We start from the raw sequence: 17,473 nt of genomic DNA, 5'->3' as shown, positions 1-17,473 counted from the left end.
TCTGGTAGATCCGTTAAATTTTTGTGCAGTATATATCCCTGCCAACTGGGGATAGCAGTTCCTACATCTGATGAATTGGGCTCATGTTCATGACGGCTCACGCCACAAATTTAGTGCAAGTCTTTAAGGCGCTACAAGACTCTTAGTTGCTTTTGCTACGGCAGACTAACAAGGCTACCTCTCTGCTATAACCGAAGTTCTATTATGCAATTTGTAAAAATGAGCAGATCGAGGTCCGTTTTGACTGTTCTAGCTTCTGACTGTGCTTCCCTTGTGGGGTTGGGGAATCAAGATGTAGGTTATATTTTTTTTAAATGAAGGATTCTTTGAAAGAGTATTATTTTTGAAGCTGTCTTTACATGGAAGAAACTCTATTTTTTGTATATCTTACAAAGATCTGTAATGGTGATTGCTTGACCTAGTCGAGGAGGTCTGTCTCTGGACTCAGTAGAATTTGCAAATTACAGGAAAAATGCTCCATTTTTGGAAAATTGTACATTTTCTGCATCGGCTGGCTATCTCACCTCACCTTGTGCCCCTTTGGCCTTGTTCACAAGGTACTTTTATTGTGGAGCAGTTAAGGAGCTTGGGTGCAATTCAGTCAGACATTCTGCTGTGCAGAACCCACATTGGGGAGCTGTGAAGGAATATTCTCCCATTGATTGCAGACAAACTTCAGGGCGGGTTTAGACCAGGACTGGGAAGCCTGTAAACCTCTAGATATGGCTGGCTCCCAGTTCCCATTGTCCTGAGCTCTGCCCATGCTAGTCAGGGCCTCAGGCTCCTCATCCATGCCTGGTTTATTTAGCCCCATGTTCAGTGTCCCAAGCTCAGTTTCTAAAATGGGAGGAGGTGGAAATGAGCTTCACTTGGAGATAATTTTTCTTGGATTTAGACACCCTTCTCCAACATCAGATCTGTGGGGCTGGCTACGGTTCTTCAGTGGTGAAGGAAAAGCACGCTCTGTGCAAGAGGGATTTCCCTAATGTTACTATAATATCACATCTTCCAGGGCTGAACCTGGCAATAGGAAGTTTCTGGTGCTGATCCCTAGCTCAGAGAAAGCTGTAGTTGCTGCATAGACCGTTGTTGTCTATATAAGCACAATCTCTTCTATAATAATATTTTATGAGGCAGCACCTTTCTGTTTCTCAGAACTAAAGCCATCCACCTTCGACTATAAATTAGGTTGACATTTTTACTTCCTCGTTTGAGCATGTGCCTGAGATGTGACAGTGAATTTTGTAAAAAAAAGAGAAATGAAATAAACCGTAACATCTGACCTGGGTTTCAAACTTGCAATCTCAAACAAGACCCCTTGCCCTTCGCTCACTATAAAGAGCAGGAGTAGGCAACCTAAGGCCCATGGGCCACATGGGGTTCCTTTAACCGGCCCATGAGCTGCCCCCGAACCAAGCCGCCTGTTCCACAAGTCCCTACGTGCTGCGCTAAACTGATGCAGCACAGGGACCCGCTTCCGCGGCACTGAAAATCACATCTGTGCATGTGCAGCCACCAAAAAACACGTCTGTGCAGGCGCCAGAAATTGCAACTGTGCAGATGCCGGAAATCACGGGCGTGCGCTCTCATGCATGTGCGCAATCTGGCCCACAGAGGGATCTCTGCTGGAGTGAACCGGCTCAGGTGAGGTAAACCTTGCTGACCCCTGATAAAGAGGGATCAGTTAGGGGAAGTGCAGGTGTTACATTAAGGAAAAATTAGGAGGGAGGGGGAGGGAGGGGCAAGGCCTGGATGTGCCATTTTCTCAGAGGTGTACTGTTTAGAGCTAACGGAAGGGCGAAGCCTGAAAATGGCAACTCTGGCATCCCTGCAGAAACCAACCCTTTTTTGAGAAACATCCCAAAAAGCTTTCCAGGAGATAAGACCAGGAGATAAGGCTGAGCCTGCTGAATGGGAGCCACAAGAACTTAAGATTTTTTTTTTATCAGGCTCTATGGACATATTCCAGGTTTGGTTTTGTTTTGTCTTTTTTGCTGCAATGATAAGGACCTAAAGTATTAACTTTTAGAGAGAGAGAGAGAGAGAGAGAGAGAGAGAGAGAGGAGGAGGAGGAAAGATGGAATTCTCAAGGTTATTTTTGTAGCAGATCCATAAAACATTTGGTGGTTATTTCTTTTTATGTGTTTGGAGTTCCCCCACGTGGCTTCAGACTGTCATTGCAGTTGTCAAGCCAGAGGAGCAATCGCAGTTGTCAAGCCAGAGGAGCAGTTTGCAGACAACACTGTTAAGGGCTGCCGCTTCAAACATGGGGACAGATTCTGGCTGGCTTAGACTGGCTGGTCACAGTTGTAATGTGTGTTTCACTGCATGTATACATGTGCTAGGAAGCTGTGGTTTGGCTCAGCTTTCCTGTGCATGTGCGCTATTCATACATGCAACAACACACGCATGTAGGACACACACAGGGCTGCATATCTAAATCATACCCTGTGATAGTTATTTCTCACTGTCATTTGCCAGAAGTGGATTTGTAGTGCTGGAGCCTGAAATGCAGTGGGATAGTTAGGACACGCCTGGCCAACCCAGATGCTGTATGCTGCCTGCCATTTACAGGGTTGGGTGTCCTTGGTGGTTTGAGAGTCCTCCCAAGGATATAAACCCCTGACAGAGTGTGGCCACATTGACACAGAATGCTAAGCCAGGGGTCACAATGTGTGAGCACAATGCACACTCTCATGCACCGCACAATGCACACTCTCATGCACCACAACCACACACGGACGTGCGCATGAACTCCATGCAGTCACCAGCAATTGGACTTGGGTGGGGGGAAGGGGTTTCCACTTTCCTCCCTCATCAAGGCCAATGGGCTCATATTCTTGGAGGCTGCATGTGGCGAGAGAAGGCTAACTGTAGCTTCTTTCAAGAACTGTGGTTTGTCATGTGCTAAGCTAGAGAGACATGTGCTGAACTACAGATGGTGGTTTATTAATGCAGCTCCTGCTTTTCTCCTTCCTTCTGCAAGCAGGTAAACAAATGATGAGCAGGTTAGCTTAGCTTTGCATCCAAACCTTTGTTTTGCCCAAACCACAGTTACCTGTTTTTTTACCTAAGCTATTGTGGTTTGCCTGGATGGAACAAACCATGATCTCACGCATCACTTAGCTTTACTGACATGCTCTGTATTGGGTATATTTGTATCTTGAATATTTGCTGTAAGGCACACTGGGCACAGCTTATTGTGGGAAAGCAGCATATAAGTAAATAATCAATAGGTCATAAACCTTTCACAGTTTGTGTACCTGCATGCAGAAGGGAGGCATGTCGCCTAAGGGCTTGAGCTGCATGCACACTGTGCTTTAATAAACGATACTTCGTGACTTGGCACTGCATGCAAACGCTGGCTGTATCTGATGGCCACATTTAACAATTCACAATGGGCTGCACGCTCTTTCCTGCGTTGCAGGGAGTTGAACTAGATTACCCCCCTGCGTCCCTTCCAACTCTGGAGTTCTAGGATTCTATGATTCTCTCCTGCAGAGAGAATCACTTTCTGTGCAGGTAGCTCTTTTCTGGGAGTCCACACTCCACTTTTAGAAGCTCTTGTGTGCTCAGATGTGCAGTTTAGTGCTTTAACTTGCTGTTCCATTTAACTTGCTTTAAATGGAAAAGTGAGAGTATGTCATCATTATTACAATATATATATGCATATATATTTATCATGCAACAGATGTTGCCACCTAGCCTGGATTTCTGCTCTTTAAAGGTTTTTAAGTTTTCTCTTTCCCTTGAATGCACAGTGCTCCACTTTGCCTAGGAAAGGGTTTGGAGTTTTCTTGGTAACAGAACCCATAGTGGCATGACTGCAGTGTTGCTGAAGTCCATTGACTGGTGGCAGGTCAACCTGCTCACTGCTGCCGGCATGACTTCCCTCTGAAACCCTGCACATTGGAATGCTCCCTTTTAATCCAGAGCAAGAACTGGGCAGCTGAGGTTTTACACCGTTTGTTTGTGGCAAGGCAAAATATATCGTATCTGATGGCCACATTTAACAATTCACAATGAAAACCCTCGTCCTAAGACAGCCATCGCCAGCCTTCCTCAACCTGATGCCATAACTCCTATCAGAGCCATTGTGTGCTGACTTAGGCTCTTGTCTTGCATTGCTTTTTTGATGTGGAGAGAATTTGCTAGTGGGAGACCCTCCATTCCCCCAGCATTCAAACAAGAGATCTCCAGGAAATTCTCTACCCCCTGACTCCTGCATGTAACATGCACTCTTGCAGCATGCATTCCTTTAGCTACAATTTTCAAACATGCTAGCTTGTTAATTCTGAGAGATGTGGAGCTTTGTTTGCTTCATCAAGATTACTAAAGATCTTTTCCAAGGTACTTCGTTTGCCTAGTGTTTTGTGGTGGGTGTCTGTTCCTTTGCTCAATTAAGGGTTGTTGAGGTTGGGTGTGTTTTTTTAAGTGCAAAGTACAGTATGCTACTCAAGGATAGTGATTTGCCAATTAACTGGTATATGCTTTCTAAATCTCTCATTAAATTGTTGTGTTCCAATGCTTGCAGGAACTTTTGCATTCATTCCAGTGGAGCGAGCCCATCGGCACATGCATTTCTTTGCACATGAGGCTCTGCTCCCTTTATCCCATGCGCATCTAAGGAGGGCATTAGAGGGAATGTGTGTGCTTGCATGAAGAAGGGCCCCAGGTTGAAGTCCTGGCATGCCCAGTTGAAAGGCTCTCCAATAGCAACACTGGGGAAAGGCCTTTGCCTGAGCTCTTGGAGGTACACAGAAAGCTGCCTTGTACAGATTATAGGTCCATTTAGCTCGGTCCTGTCTACATTGATTGGCAGTAGCTCTCCAGAGTCTCAGGCAGGAGTCTTTCCCCACCCAACCTGGAGACACAGAGGATTAAGCCTGGGAACCTCTTGCATGCATCCTATGGCTGAGCTATGCCCCTTTCCCAAACTACTCAAAAAGGACACTAGCCTTCTCCAAGCTGGAACTGCCCATATGTCGTTGGGCTCCAAGCTCCCATCAGCCACAGCTGGCATGGCCAGTACTCAGGAACAAACATCCAAAACATGTGGAGAGTACCTGCTTTGGGAAGGCTGGAACAGACAGGTAGATGGACCAGCGAAGCCTCCTAGTGGTGCAGCAATAAAACTGCTGGCACACTTGCAAAGATAAGCAGGGTCCAAGTTGGATGGGGAACCATGTGTTGAGAATCCTGCATTGCAAGGGGCTGGAATAGATGACCCTCGGAATCCCTTCCAACACTACAAATTTATGAGAGGCAGCTGCTTGTGTCTGTCACTGGAACCAGAGCATTAACTGGGGAAATTATTAACCGACCAGACCATCCTGTTTTTGTCACACATGGCCCTAAATTTAAAAAATGCTGTGTGGCTTTTGGTCTGTGTTTTATGTCTTTGCTACCAGGCTTCCCCACAATAAGAACTTAGCATGGATTTTAAAGGTTAAGGGTTGGTTGGTTGGTTTTCATTCCTTCCCATTCCATAATAATCCCCTTTGCACAACACTCTGCCATGAAGCAAGAAGCTGTTGCCAGCTTCCTTGTTGTTTCCCACTGATCCCCCCCCCAATTTAATTCCCCCCCTTTTTGAGTTGCTATTATTTCTAACATTTCTGTTCTCGTGTTTGTTTTTTGATTTGCAGTTCAAGCTTCACATAAAGCCTGCCAAGTCAAAGGATGTTCCTGCATTCACCTGCTTTTGCAGTAATGAGTTTCAGCCATCTTTGTTTCTCTCTCTCTCTCTCTCCCCTTTTAAACACAAATCCTTGCTATATTAATAATACTGTGGTGGGTGGGTGTTGGAGCAAGGGCTACCTGGCCTTGGGCTTTATTGGGGATATTCCTTCTTCCTCTGAAGAACAGAAATTGTAAAATTGATTGGAATGGGAGCTGGAACTACAGGTGAAACTCAGAAAATTAGAATATCGTCGAAAAGTGCATTTATTTCAGTAATGCAACTTATTATTATTTTTTTATTATTTTTACAAATGCTTTCTTTTGGAAATTCCACAATAATAAAACAAATAGTTACAATAATACAAAAATAAACATCGCTATTACATTTCATTAATTGCATTCCATTTATAGTTGACCCGCCTAACGACAAATAATTATAATTACAACAACAAAAAAGGCTTGACAGATCTTGCTTTGCATGTCATGCATCTATCTCATATATTGCTTTCACCTTTTAAGTTGCATTACTGAAATAAATGCACTTTTCGACCATATTCTAATTTTCCAAGTTTCACCTGTAGATTGTAACAATTTTAAACTTGGGTCTTGTTCATTGCACTTGCATCCACCTTTTGGCCATGGTCCTCTTGAAATCCTATCGAGGTGTCTGAAACTTGGGTTGCTTTCATACAACGGGCTTATGCATCTTCTTTTTCCATTTTGAATGGCAAACTCCTACTCACCCCCCCCCCCCCCCGCACCAGTGCACCTCTTAGCGAGGACACCATCCAGCCACCATAAAACCCTTTAAAGTCCATGGGTTTGTTTTATGGAAGGTTTAAGTACATGTTTACATTTTCCTCCCATTGAAGTCAATGGGACTTTTGTGAGTCTCAGGGCCGTGCCTTGATTTTCCTTCAGAAGAAGATTTAGTACAAAGGGGATACTATTTAGGGTTTAAAGAAGAAGACGACAGAATTAAAGTCCCACTACACATGCAAATTGCTGTGTGGTCAACTGCACCGGGGCTATGATATTTCGAAAAACTGCATCACTTGTCAGAGCAGAGGAGGATTATAGCCATGCTCAGGAATTTTGGCTATGTATAGCACATTCCATTTGTACTGAACTGGCTCACTATGGTCACCTTTTCACACAAACCCTCCCCAACCCCCAGTTGCAACCCATTTCTCCAACTAGCAAAGCCAGTCCAGGACTGAACAAGGTGATGGGATGGTGGGAGTTGTAGTCCAAAAACAGCCGAAACACTGTCTTAGAACAGTAGCCTCAGGAGTCCTGTGGGACCACCTCTGAAGCAAACTGTTGATATAGAGTAGGGCCCCGCTTGCCCTTTGCATTTAAAACATTCCATTTAAAACAGCCATGGCTTCTCCTCCAGAGAATCCTGGGAAGTGGAGTTTGTTAAGAGTGACGAGGCACAGAGCTACAATTCCCAGAGTTCCCTGGGAAGAACAATTGATTATTAAACCACTCTAGGAATTGTAGGTCTGCGAGGGGAATTGCGACCTCCTAACAACTCTGAGCAATTTTAAACTACCATTCCCAGAATTATTGGGGGGGGGGCCATGGCTGTTTAAAGTGGTATGACACTGCTTTAAATGTTGAATGCAGATGGGTCCTAAGGCTCTTTCATCCTGACACAAAAGTGGTCTAAATCCACCGGTCCCACTCCGTCTAAGACTTCTTCTGGAAATAGCTTGCAACTTCTCGGAAGAAGCCCCAGGCTCAGGATTTGTGACATGTCTCTTACTGACCTTGCATGACTTCGCACATGCATGATGCCTTTTGTAACTTATTGGATGCTTTTCGCTTTTGGCGTGTCCTTTTTAACAGGCTCCCCCAGTAAGTTTTGACCTTGCTTTTAACCAAACCTCGCAGCAAACATGATATAACTAACAAAGGCAGCTCATGTCCAAACCAGAGCTGCACATTATTATTTTTAATTGATGGAGGATAGCCTGCTACAAATGTCTGGACACAGAGGAGCCACAAGGGCATCAGCTAGCACAGGGGAAACATCCCTGGAATGTTAGTAATCTTTACAGCATCAAGGATTTACTGAAAGAATTAGTGATCTGTTTTATTCTGAAATGAGGGAATTAAACCTACTCCCTTAGGGCTCAGTCTTATGGGTGATGGGCGTTGTTCTTGTCATCTGATTTTAAATGAATAGGACTATCTTCCTAAATTTGTGTAAGTATATGAGCTCAATGTAAAAGATTCATCTTTCATTTCTCAGTTCTTAGAAATGAATAGCAGTTCCAAATAGCTTGCGGGCCTTACAATCACTGTGCTACCACATGATCTCTTCTGTTTTTAACATTGTTGAATTGTGGTGTAGATGCAGCCAGTGCTTTTTTTCCTAAAAGAGGGCCTTCTCGGTGGTGGCGCCTGCCCTGTGGAATGTCCTCCCAACAGATGTCAAAGAGGAAAACAACTACCAGACTTTTAGAAGACATCTGAAGGCAGCCCTGTTCAGGGAGGCTTTTAATGTTTAATAGATCACTGTGTTTTATTTTTCTGTTGGAAGCCGCCCAGAGTGGCTGGGGCTGAGCGAGCAAAAGCATTGCCAGACTACAGTCATAGGCACCTGCACAATTGTAGATGTGCACCCAAATCTGCTTTGCTTTGTTTCTGAGCGTGCACCCAAAGTTTTAAATAGTGGTGTTGAAAAATAGGTGTTTGGGAGCAGACGCATGCTCATCAGAGTGCCAGGAATGGGTGCATGAGTGTGCTTGTTAATGGCTAGCAGGATTTACACAACAAAAACTGGCAAGTAGGTAGAGAGTAAGAGTATTGTGGGAATGTGAGGGTTTTGGAACGTACAGAGCCTAGAGCAGCCTTCACCAACCTTCAGGTGTTTTCGACTACCTCTCCCATAAGAGCCCAGCCAGAACATGATGGGGGCTGGTGGGAGTTGTAGACATTTCGGCGGAGGTGGGAGACATGTTTGTCAAAGGCTGGGCCCACAGGAGAGAGAAATGGCCACAGCACCCTGACTTTCTGCAGAGCGAATATGCCGCATGTATTTTTTAAAACAGGTTTCAGTAACACCTTGCCTGCAACCAATGTACTGTCCATCCAAGGTTGAGCCAAGCAGGGATAGAAGGGATACAGAGCCTTTGAATTCCAGTGACTTTCAGATCAGTTTATATCTCATTAACGTCACAACTTTATGGAGCTGGTCTAACCACCACGGCTTCCCAGGGAACTGTGGAAGGCATAGCTTGTGGTCTCGGCACCTTTGTTTAAAAACAGCATTTGACAGGTTTCTTGAGCAGAATGTGAAGCCGTGTGGCAGCCAAGCGAGTTTCTAAACTTGCTCGGACTCAGTGTAGAGCTGTGAGGGAAGACAAGCCTTCTCCTGTCCAGATTACTTTTACTGTTTTCACTTTGAAATTGTATGTGCCAGCCAAGGCAAATATTGGAATGAAATCTCACCCCGTAGCCAACCTCCTCTTCCTCCTTCGCTCTCACTTTAACTTGTTGTGAAGCTGACTCTGAAGTATTTAACTGTTTGTATTTTTCTGTGCTGGACAGAACATTTTCCTTTCTGACACTTTCCAAGAGATGGCGAGTCCTGTTTACCTTCTGCTTCCCTCTACTGCTGACGTGCAGCCAATTTCCCCTCTGCTTCCAGCTAGGTAGTCTCCTGTTTCTTACCTTTAAAAAAGCACTCTTTGAAATTACGCTCCTCACCAAAGTCACTACCCTCCCTTCGCTTTCCAACTTTGCTTGCTTCTCTGCCAAACCACCAAGGTGTCTTTTTTTCTTCTTCCTCTTCCCTTGCTCTTAAGCAGCAAAAAGGCTAATCTGTTTGCTAAGAACATAGTTCTTAGCAAATGCCAGAAGGCTGGTTCACACATCACACTAAACACAGGTTCAAGCTGCCTCTGCGGGTGAACAAGTCTTTGTGTGGCAGGGTGTAAACGTGTCGATTTGTGGAGCCCAGAGGTGCAAACGGACTGGTTGAAACTTTACATCAACTGTTCACGTGTCCCATCTCAGCTGTCTGCATGCACAGGTTGTGCCTTTGTGGAATATGATGTGTGAACACCCTTAGCAGGATGGCTGAAAACCTGCCCAAAGGGAGGCAGACCAGCAAAAGATAGGACCAGTTTTGTGCTTTGCTGTAATGCAGCCGTTGCCAACCTGGTGCCCTTCCGATGCTTCAGAACATGTAATCCGAAGCATCTGGTGGGCTCTAGGTTGGCTAAAGCTGCTTCAGTGGCGGCCGAAAGAAGGGCTCGCCAGCTAAGCAAGCTGGATGAAAAGCAGCAATCCGAGCGACTGCTTCTCTCTTGGCCTTGAACAGAAGGAGCCAGTTTCCTAACCATGCAGTACAGCAGCTTCGTTGTGCGACTATATGTTCAAGTTTCCCGAAGCTTGAATGCTTTGTGTGCTGTGTTTGCACCAGCCATGTCTGTGTGTGTCCTTATTCCTAATCGGCTTTTGTGCCTGCTCAATTTGTTTAAAGTATTTCATTTGTTCCTCCTGCTTAGTTTAAGAGAACCCCGCTGAGAAATAAGGTGTTTTCCATCTATTGCAACCTACCAAGCAGTAAAGAGAACTTGACCAGAAGTTTCTCCAGAGAAATCAGAACAGGAGGGTAATAGAATTCTCTTCCCAGCTTGGTGAGGAGGCCGTACAGGCACGTGACTTACCAGGCGCTTGACAGCCTTGCAGATAAGCCAGCCTGCCCATGCATGTCAGTGCCAGCCCTTGCGGCACCTAGGCCACCTCCTGTGCCCCCCCCCCGCCGCCGCCGCAAGCCCCGTTCAGTTTTCAAAAGCCTCCTTATCTGATCACCTAGAAGCAGGACTTAGTCACCACAGGTGAGTAGGCAAGTGGCTAATGTGCCAGGTTAGAAGACAGATAGTAGCCCACAATATGCGTCCTTGCTAAAGCAAGCATTTTGTCTTGTCAATTTCCAGCAGTCAGTATAGCTCAGGGATCAGCAAACATTTTCAGCAGGGGTCTGGTCCACTGTCCCTCAGACCTTGTGGGGGGCCAGACTATTTTTTTTTGGGGGGGTGAACGAATTCCTATGCCCCACAAATAACCCAGAGATGCATTTTAAATAAAAGCACACATTCTACTCATGTAAAAACACGCCCGATTCCTGGACCATCTGCAGGCCGGATTTAGAAGGCCATTGGGTCAGATCTTGCCCCCGGGCCTTAGTTTGCCTACCTATGGTATAGCTCCATTCAGATACTTAGCAGACGAGTAACGCAGTTTGAGTGGTTGGAGGAACAGGTAAAAGTTATCCCCAGCCTCTGTGCCATGGGTGGGCTCTTCTTTCAGCCTGAGGGCCGCTTGTGCTGATGCACAGCCTTCCAAGGGCCACGTTCTGATGTGTTTGATGGGATCAGAGGCAAGCTAGTTTCTGCCTGTTTCACCCCTCTCTGTCCCCATCCAGAGACATTATCAGTTTGAAAGCACATCACACCCAGATCAAAACACTTGAAATATAAAGCAAGGGCCAGTGGGGTGTGTGTGGCCAGAGGAGAGTTCCAGGGGCCACATGGTGAGGCCTGGAGGGCCACATTTGGCCCCTGGCTCTGCTATTTCTCAACCCCTGCCCTAAAACAACATGCAGTGTGGTCACTCTTTGTGGAATCCTGACTCCACAAAAGTGTTCCCGCCCCGTAAAAAAAGTGAGGAGAGATTGCAGAAATGGGCCCTTTGCATGTGCGTCAGGCATTCTGCCATGTTTGGTGTGTGAGAGGAAGCCACAACTACTCTGTCCCACAAAATGCATAGCCAACCTGGGAAACATCTAACCCAGGCCTATATCTTATGAGGGGGGCCCCACACGGTCACCGATGGAGACATTGGAAGAAGGGCTTCAATTTGAGAATGTCGCACGCTGGCCATTACTACATGGGATCTTGCCCCTAGGAAAAGTATTCCTCATGGACACACTTAAATTGCCTTCGCAACGATTTCGCCACCTTTAAAAGCGAATATGGGAATTGGACCTTAATTATTAGTAATCAGAAAGTCTCTTGGGCTGATTTAGTGACGTTTGGAAGCATTTGCTTCTTGGTAAACAGGCAGAAGGTTTTTGGAGACCCCCACAAATGATTAGTCTAGAAAAGAGGTGACGACTAGGACACAGGCTTTCCCCTTCTTCTTCTTTTGAAAGATGAGAACTTCTTGAAAGCCCCAGAAGACCAAAGACTCACTGTTGGACTTTATTAGATACCTTCGCTGACGTCTGTAAATTCACCACTCAGTTTTAGTCTGACGTTCACCTCTCTCCTTTGTTAAAGCTTAAGTCAGTAAAGTTTAAGTCAATAAAGATTCTGTTGTCAACCCCTGTGCAAAAAGCAACTGTAATTAATAAAATTGCCGGTTGAACAGCTGTATTGATCAAGAAATAAACCCCCAACCCCAACCCCCCAGTCATCAGAAAATCAGTCCAGTTTAGCTTTGCATTTACTAATATGGGTTGAGATTTGCATTGTCTGGAACATCCCTGAGGGCCAGTGGGTTTAGACCCAGCATATGTTTATGGCTATCCTTGCAGTGCCTGGTTGCTAGGACGACAAAAAGAAGGACCAAGTTCAGGCACCCAGCCCCTGGAGATTCTGCTATTTGCAGCCCAGGTTTAGATGTCTCCATAGATCTCCTGTTGCAAACCCCTTTGCCAAATGTATTCTGGCTTTTGCCCTCCTTTCTTCTTTAAACTCTGCGGGTTTCTTTCTTTCCTTCCTAGCCCACTAATCCAGAGGATGAAATTCATTCTTGGGGGAGGGGGGGATTTAATAATTTCTTTCTTTCCCTTATTGCTCTGATCTCCCTCCCCATCAGAAACCCCTATAACGTAAAGTTATTTGTTGACTCTTTTAACCCCCTTTTCGAAACCCACCTTTTAAACGTTTCAAAACCTGGCGTCTTTATGGCACCTTTAGAGTGGACTGCAGTCCACCCTCTTGTCACTTGATTGCTCATAAGTAGGTGCACCGGAGTTTTAATGCGCGTGCGGTTGAAAGCACCTCGGGGTATAGGGCGGCATATAAATTCAATTCATAATAATGATATAATAATAAGCAGCTCAGTACAGATAAGCAGCAGCCACACTCAGGTGCAAATCCCAGCATATATTTGGACACCAGATTTGCCTGCTCCCGATCCAGCAAGAGATGCATGCATGGAAGCTGGCTTACCTGCATGGGTCCCCTTAGCTCAGAACGGTGAAGCACCTATGGCCTTTTGGATATTGCTGGTCTCCCAACAGTCCCAACCACCACGGCCGGTGCTTAAAGAAGATGGCAGTTGTCGTCCTACAACATTTGGAGGGCCACGGGTTCCCCGGACGACTACTTCAGGCAGCTAATTAACTGCCAGAGAGCCAGGACCTTGCCCTCCTTTAGCCACTCCCCTGACCACGTTTAGCTTGCTAAATATTGCACTTGCTTCTCCTTTCTGTATCTATGCCTTTCTTCACAGCAGTCCTTGGCTCTGCACGGAATAATGTCTCTCCTCAAAAGCTTTTGGGATGTGCTTTCTCCTTTGCATGTAAGTATAGCTGCACAAGACCATTCTGCCCACCTTTAGGAACTACCCGAAAGGGCTTTTTTCTTTTTCTTTTCTTGCAAACGGGTGTGCTCATGATCTGGCAGGGGTGCGGAGATGTTCCAATATTACTTTGGCTAAATTGCAACTCGGTAGTACAGTCAGAAGGGGGCGAACCAGCAGGTGGGCAAACACAGTGACTCCAGTCCAGCAACAGTTGGTAGAACTTGGCTTTTCCTTTTGATCAGTGGCGCAGTTTAGTCACAAATAATGTTCAAAGGGTATTTAATGGCTTTGCTGCTGCTGGAGCCTGTGCATGTGGAACCAGAAATTATATTCAGTTCAGTTGAAGTTACTTCCAAGTAAGGGTGCTGTACTGTACATATTGATTGCAGAGCGGTCTTCTAAGTAAAGACGCTTAGGATTGTTCCGTTGATCTGATATCCAGGAAGTTTCATTGAGAGATCATGCTGCCAAGTAAAAATGTTTCATATCCAAGTCGTGAACGTTTAGTTCACTTTCAGCAGTGGTGGTTATCCAGGAATGAGTTACTCCTCCCCCGTGATTTGGAGGTAGGGCTATGCAATTTGTTGTTGTTTGTTTGTTTTGTTTTTTGGCCTGGCCCTTCACTGACAGGAGCCTCCCCCAACTCCAGCCCTGTTTGCTTCAAACAACAGCGCTTTCGTGGTGCTCCCATTTTTATCTTTTGTGCTAGGGAAAAAAAGCCCACTTCACCATTTTGTGTGATCTCCCAGCTTAACCACCCTAAATACCCAGGTTTTACTGGTAGTCCTAGAAAAAAACACAGCTTAGAGACACAAGCTCCATTTTTTTTAATATGCATGTTTATTTTCTATTTTATATGTGTTTTAATATATGGAACTGCTGCCCATTCCTGCATTGCAGGGGGTTGGAATAGATTATCCTAGGGGCTCCCCCCGACTCTGCAGTTCTGTGATTCTATGAATACCTGCCATGAGACAGCAGAGTCCCCCCCCCCAATAACTTCCTGGAGTCAGCTGGCCATCCACTTAGCTTAGTATTCTGTCACTCAAACCCATAAGTAGAGAAATGATGACTGGCCCTTGGGTAAATCCTCACTCTTGTATTTGGCCAGCTCCGGTAGTGTTTAGTCAGGAAGGTCAAGTGATTGAGAAGTTTACCATTCACTTCTTTTATTTTTATTTTTGAAGAAGTGCTTGCTATAAAAAGGAGCAGGAAAACAAGACCCAAACTTTTTTCTAATCTGGTTGTTTTTTTGTTTTGCTTTTTTGCTGAACACAAGAAATGTCCACGGTGTCTTATTCCAAGTGCCAAAGGCTGTAACAGCTGCAGCTGTATATATTTTTGCACTTGAATAAAAACCGTACCCCTTTGCTGTGCCCTGGGAGGGTTGGTGTTGGTGTTGGGGGGGGAGGGTGGTTTTGTTTCTTACAAAAATGTTTGGTGCAATGGCTTCACGTTGCTTCAAAGTAAGACCAGCCTTGGTCTGCATCCCTGGAAGGTGTGATGGATATTAATACAGAGTGGTATTTTGGAAATCGCTCAGCGCTGGCCTGCCCACTTCTGTCGCTTGAACTTGAACTTGCTTGCTTCTTTCCCATGTGTAATTTCATATTCTAAGCACCATACAATGGCTGCTTCCTGGAGAGTTGATTGGTTTTACCCACCATAACCATAACCACACACACACACACACACACACACACACACACACACACACACACTTAGGGTTGATGGAGTTAGTTGAGATTCAATAAGGCTAGAGCTTTGCTATTGCCAGTCACAACCAGGGCCGTCTTAAGCATATCCGGTGCCGTGGTGCAAAGATGCCTCCGGCACCACCGCCCTTTCCCAGAGTTGTCGCCTTTTTTTTTAGGGCTGGAGGAGGCAGGCAGTGGCTGGAGGGCGGCTCCTCCGGCAGGGAAGAGGCGGAGGCTAGACGTGGCACCTCGCGGCTCAGCTGGCCGCTTCATGCTGCGGTGGCCATGGCAGGCAGCACACTGAGCGAGTGGGCCTGCGCTGAGCGGGGCACAGGCGCCGCTCCCGCCAAGCGTTGGCTCAGTTTTTTCCCTTTTAGCCTTCTGGCGACCTGCAGAATTCGGCGCCTGCAGGCTAAAAGGGAAAAAAAACAATTGAGGGAAGGTAGGGCTCTTAAAAATAATAACAAAAGGGGAAAGGCTAGACTCCAAACATAAGGGAACAAAGTCTTGACGGAGCACCAAAACAGGAATCCAAAAAATATATATTGTGTGTTTAGTGTTGACATTGAATGTGATGTTAGTGGCAACTGGTGAGCCAGTAACAGGAGCTATGAGCTCTTAGACATTAACATATGATTGGGATCCCATGAACACCCAAGTTGGGTGAGATGCAGCTACTTCTGTGATATCAAAACGAGCAAATAAACACTTGGGGCAAGCTATACCAGAAGTCACAGGGTCAAGCAAGAAGGCCAGTGTTAATAGTCATAGTGCATTGTTATTTGGGGCGGCTGCAACCACACTGGTTTACACATTAACCTTAACTTGCACGCTCCACTGTCTGCACACTGCACCGCCAAAACTCCCAACACGCTCTTTCTGCTGCCTAGAGTGCTTGCATTGTTACCAGGTAGATGCTTACACGGTTTTTGTTTTCAAGCGAGCCCCATTTGATAGGCAGCCAACACTCACAAACACAGCCAGAGTTTGCAGATTGAAGCCATTTAATCCCATTCGCACCAAATCGTGGATTTTCTATGCAGTATGAACATGGGGCTCCCCGCTTCAAGAGCTGCCGTATTTGTTTTCCTAGGGATGATGCCTACAAATGTCTTGTTTTGCTATGTGACAAACTGAGACACGTGTTGTGAACATTTATTATACCTTAAGAGGTTTGTATCTTTCTGACTTGCCATTCATGGACGCCAGCCTGTAACCTTGCCATATCTTTGCACCAAAAGGGGGTGAAAAAACCACAATTGCATTTACGGTAAAGTAGTCCTTACATCTGTGTAGCTGGAGTCTGGCAGTGTAGCCTTGAAACATATATGAAGGGTTCTGTTTTATCTCCTCCTTTCCCCCAATTTTATCGATATTGAACTGTGAACAGCCGTAGGAATATGTCGTTTGTATACTTCTGTTTTGTGGGATTTTGTGTTGTTATTTTTTTAAGGGGAAAAAAAGTTTGCTGACTGCCTTAAAACTTTTTAGGTTTAGTAGTTTCTTCTATTCATTTCCTATTTTGAAAGTATCCTATGTTTTTAGCAGAATGACTTTGTAACCGACTTACAGTGTTAATATAGCGCTATATATATATGTTATGTATCCGTCCATTAGACTTTTTGTTAACACTTTTCGATGTCAAAAATGGTTTGGTTTTTCCAAGCACACCAACAATCGGCATCTTTGTGCATTTGACAGACACAGGGTTGGGGGTTTTCTTTTGGTTTTGTATATGTTCTTGGATGTTCACTTCTGAAAAGTCCGAACACACAAAAGCGGGAAGGAGAAAATACATTTTTAAAAAGCGAAAGCAAAACTTAACATGCATTATTATTATTATTATTTTGCGGCCTTCATTTTTAAAAATATTTTGGTTTGCCACTTAATCTTTCTGGGAGCGATGGGGAGGGAAGAATTGGGAATGGGAGCCACTTGAGCCCAGCTGGTTTGCAGCCTTCAGGGGTCTCTTCTATCATTGCTTTGTGCACCACCACCACCCCCACCCCCTTTTTCTGTTGCTCTCCCCTTTTTGGTCACAGTCACTGCCATTTTAAATTGTCCATTCTGTGCTCTCTTGTTCCCCCTCACAGCATCTTGGCAAGGTCCAGACATCTCTGTGCTTCATTCTTGCATGTTCCAGAGCCTCTTTATACTCGGGTCTGTTTTTGGCATTCCTGCATTCAGTTCAAAGGGCAGGAGGACTGCCAGGATCTGGCAGGGACTTACCCCTCAGAATCCTTTGCTTCAGTTTAGAAAGGGATAAGCGTAGCAGCTGAAGGGCATTCAATGGCACGGGGAGGAGGGCAGGCGCCTTGCAAAATTTTGGCAGCTGGGGATTGGACTCTGGCTGGGCTGGGGACTGCAGGGCAGCATCCACTGCACTATTTTGCAGATTTGCACAGATTTTCTGACTGTGCAGCAGAACAACTCCTCCTCCCATGCACCTCTTAAATCTGTTTGGAGCCCTTCTCGAACCCTCTGGAGCAGATTTGAGGCAGGGGGAGGCAAAGAAAGTACACATGGAGATCCTTGCCCTAGTG

The 17,473-nt window shown here is 45.5% G+C and overlaps 1 protein-coding gene across 15 annotated transcripts in view; it reads left to right on the top strand.

Annotated features, from left to right (window-relative positions):
- Positions 1-17,473, top strand: part of SEPTIN11 (septin 11) — a 162,475-nt gene that overhangs the window by 73,253 nt on the left and 71,749 nt on the right. For 2 of the 15 annotated variants that reach the window (XM_088660646.1, XM_088660643.1), the window contains exon 10: positions 13,162-13,230. The exons of 9 other annotated variants lie outside the window; for them this stretch is intronic. In XM_088660646.1, coding sequence (XP_088516772.1) covers positions 13,162-13,186 — 25 coding nt within the window. In that variant the 3' untranslated portion in view covers positions 13,187-13,230. Of the gene's footprint in view, positions 1-5,648; positions 6,776-13,161; positions 16,599-17,473 lie in introns of those variants that run through there. 4 more of the 15 variants (XM_035112144.3, XM_088660642.1, XM_035112146.3 and 1 more) reach the window with 3 other exon arrangements.

This window comes from Zootoca vivipara, chromosome Z1 (assembly GCF_965207765.1).
Source record: "Zootoca vivipara chromosome Z1, rZooViv2.hap1.1, whole genome shotgun sequence".
Classification (NCBI taxonomy): domain Eukaryota; kingdom Metazoa; phylum Chordata; class Lepidosauria; order Squamata; family Lacertidae; genus Zootoca; species Zootoca vivipara.
This window is presented reverse-complemented; position numbering and strand designations above follow the sequence as displayed.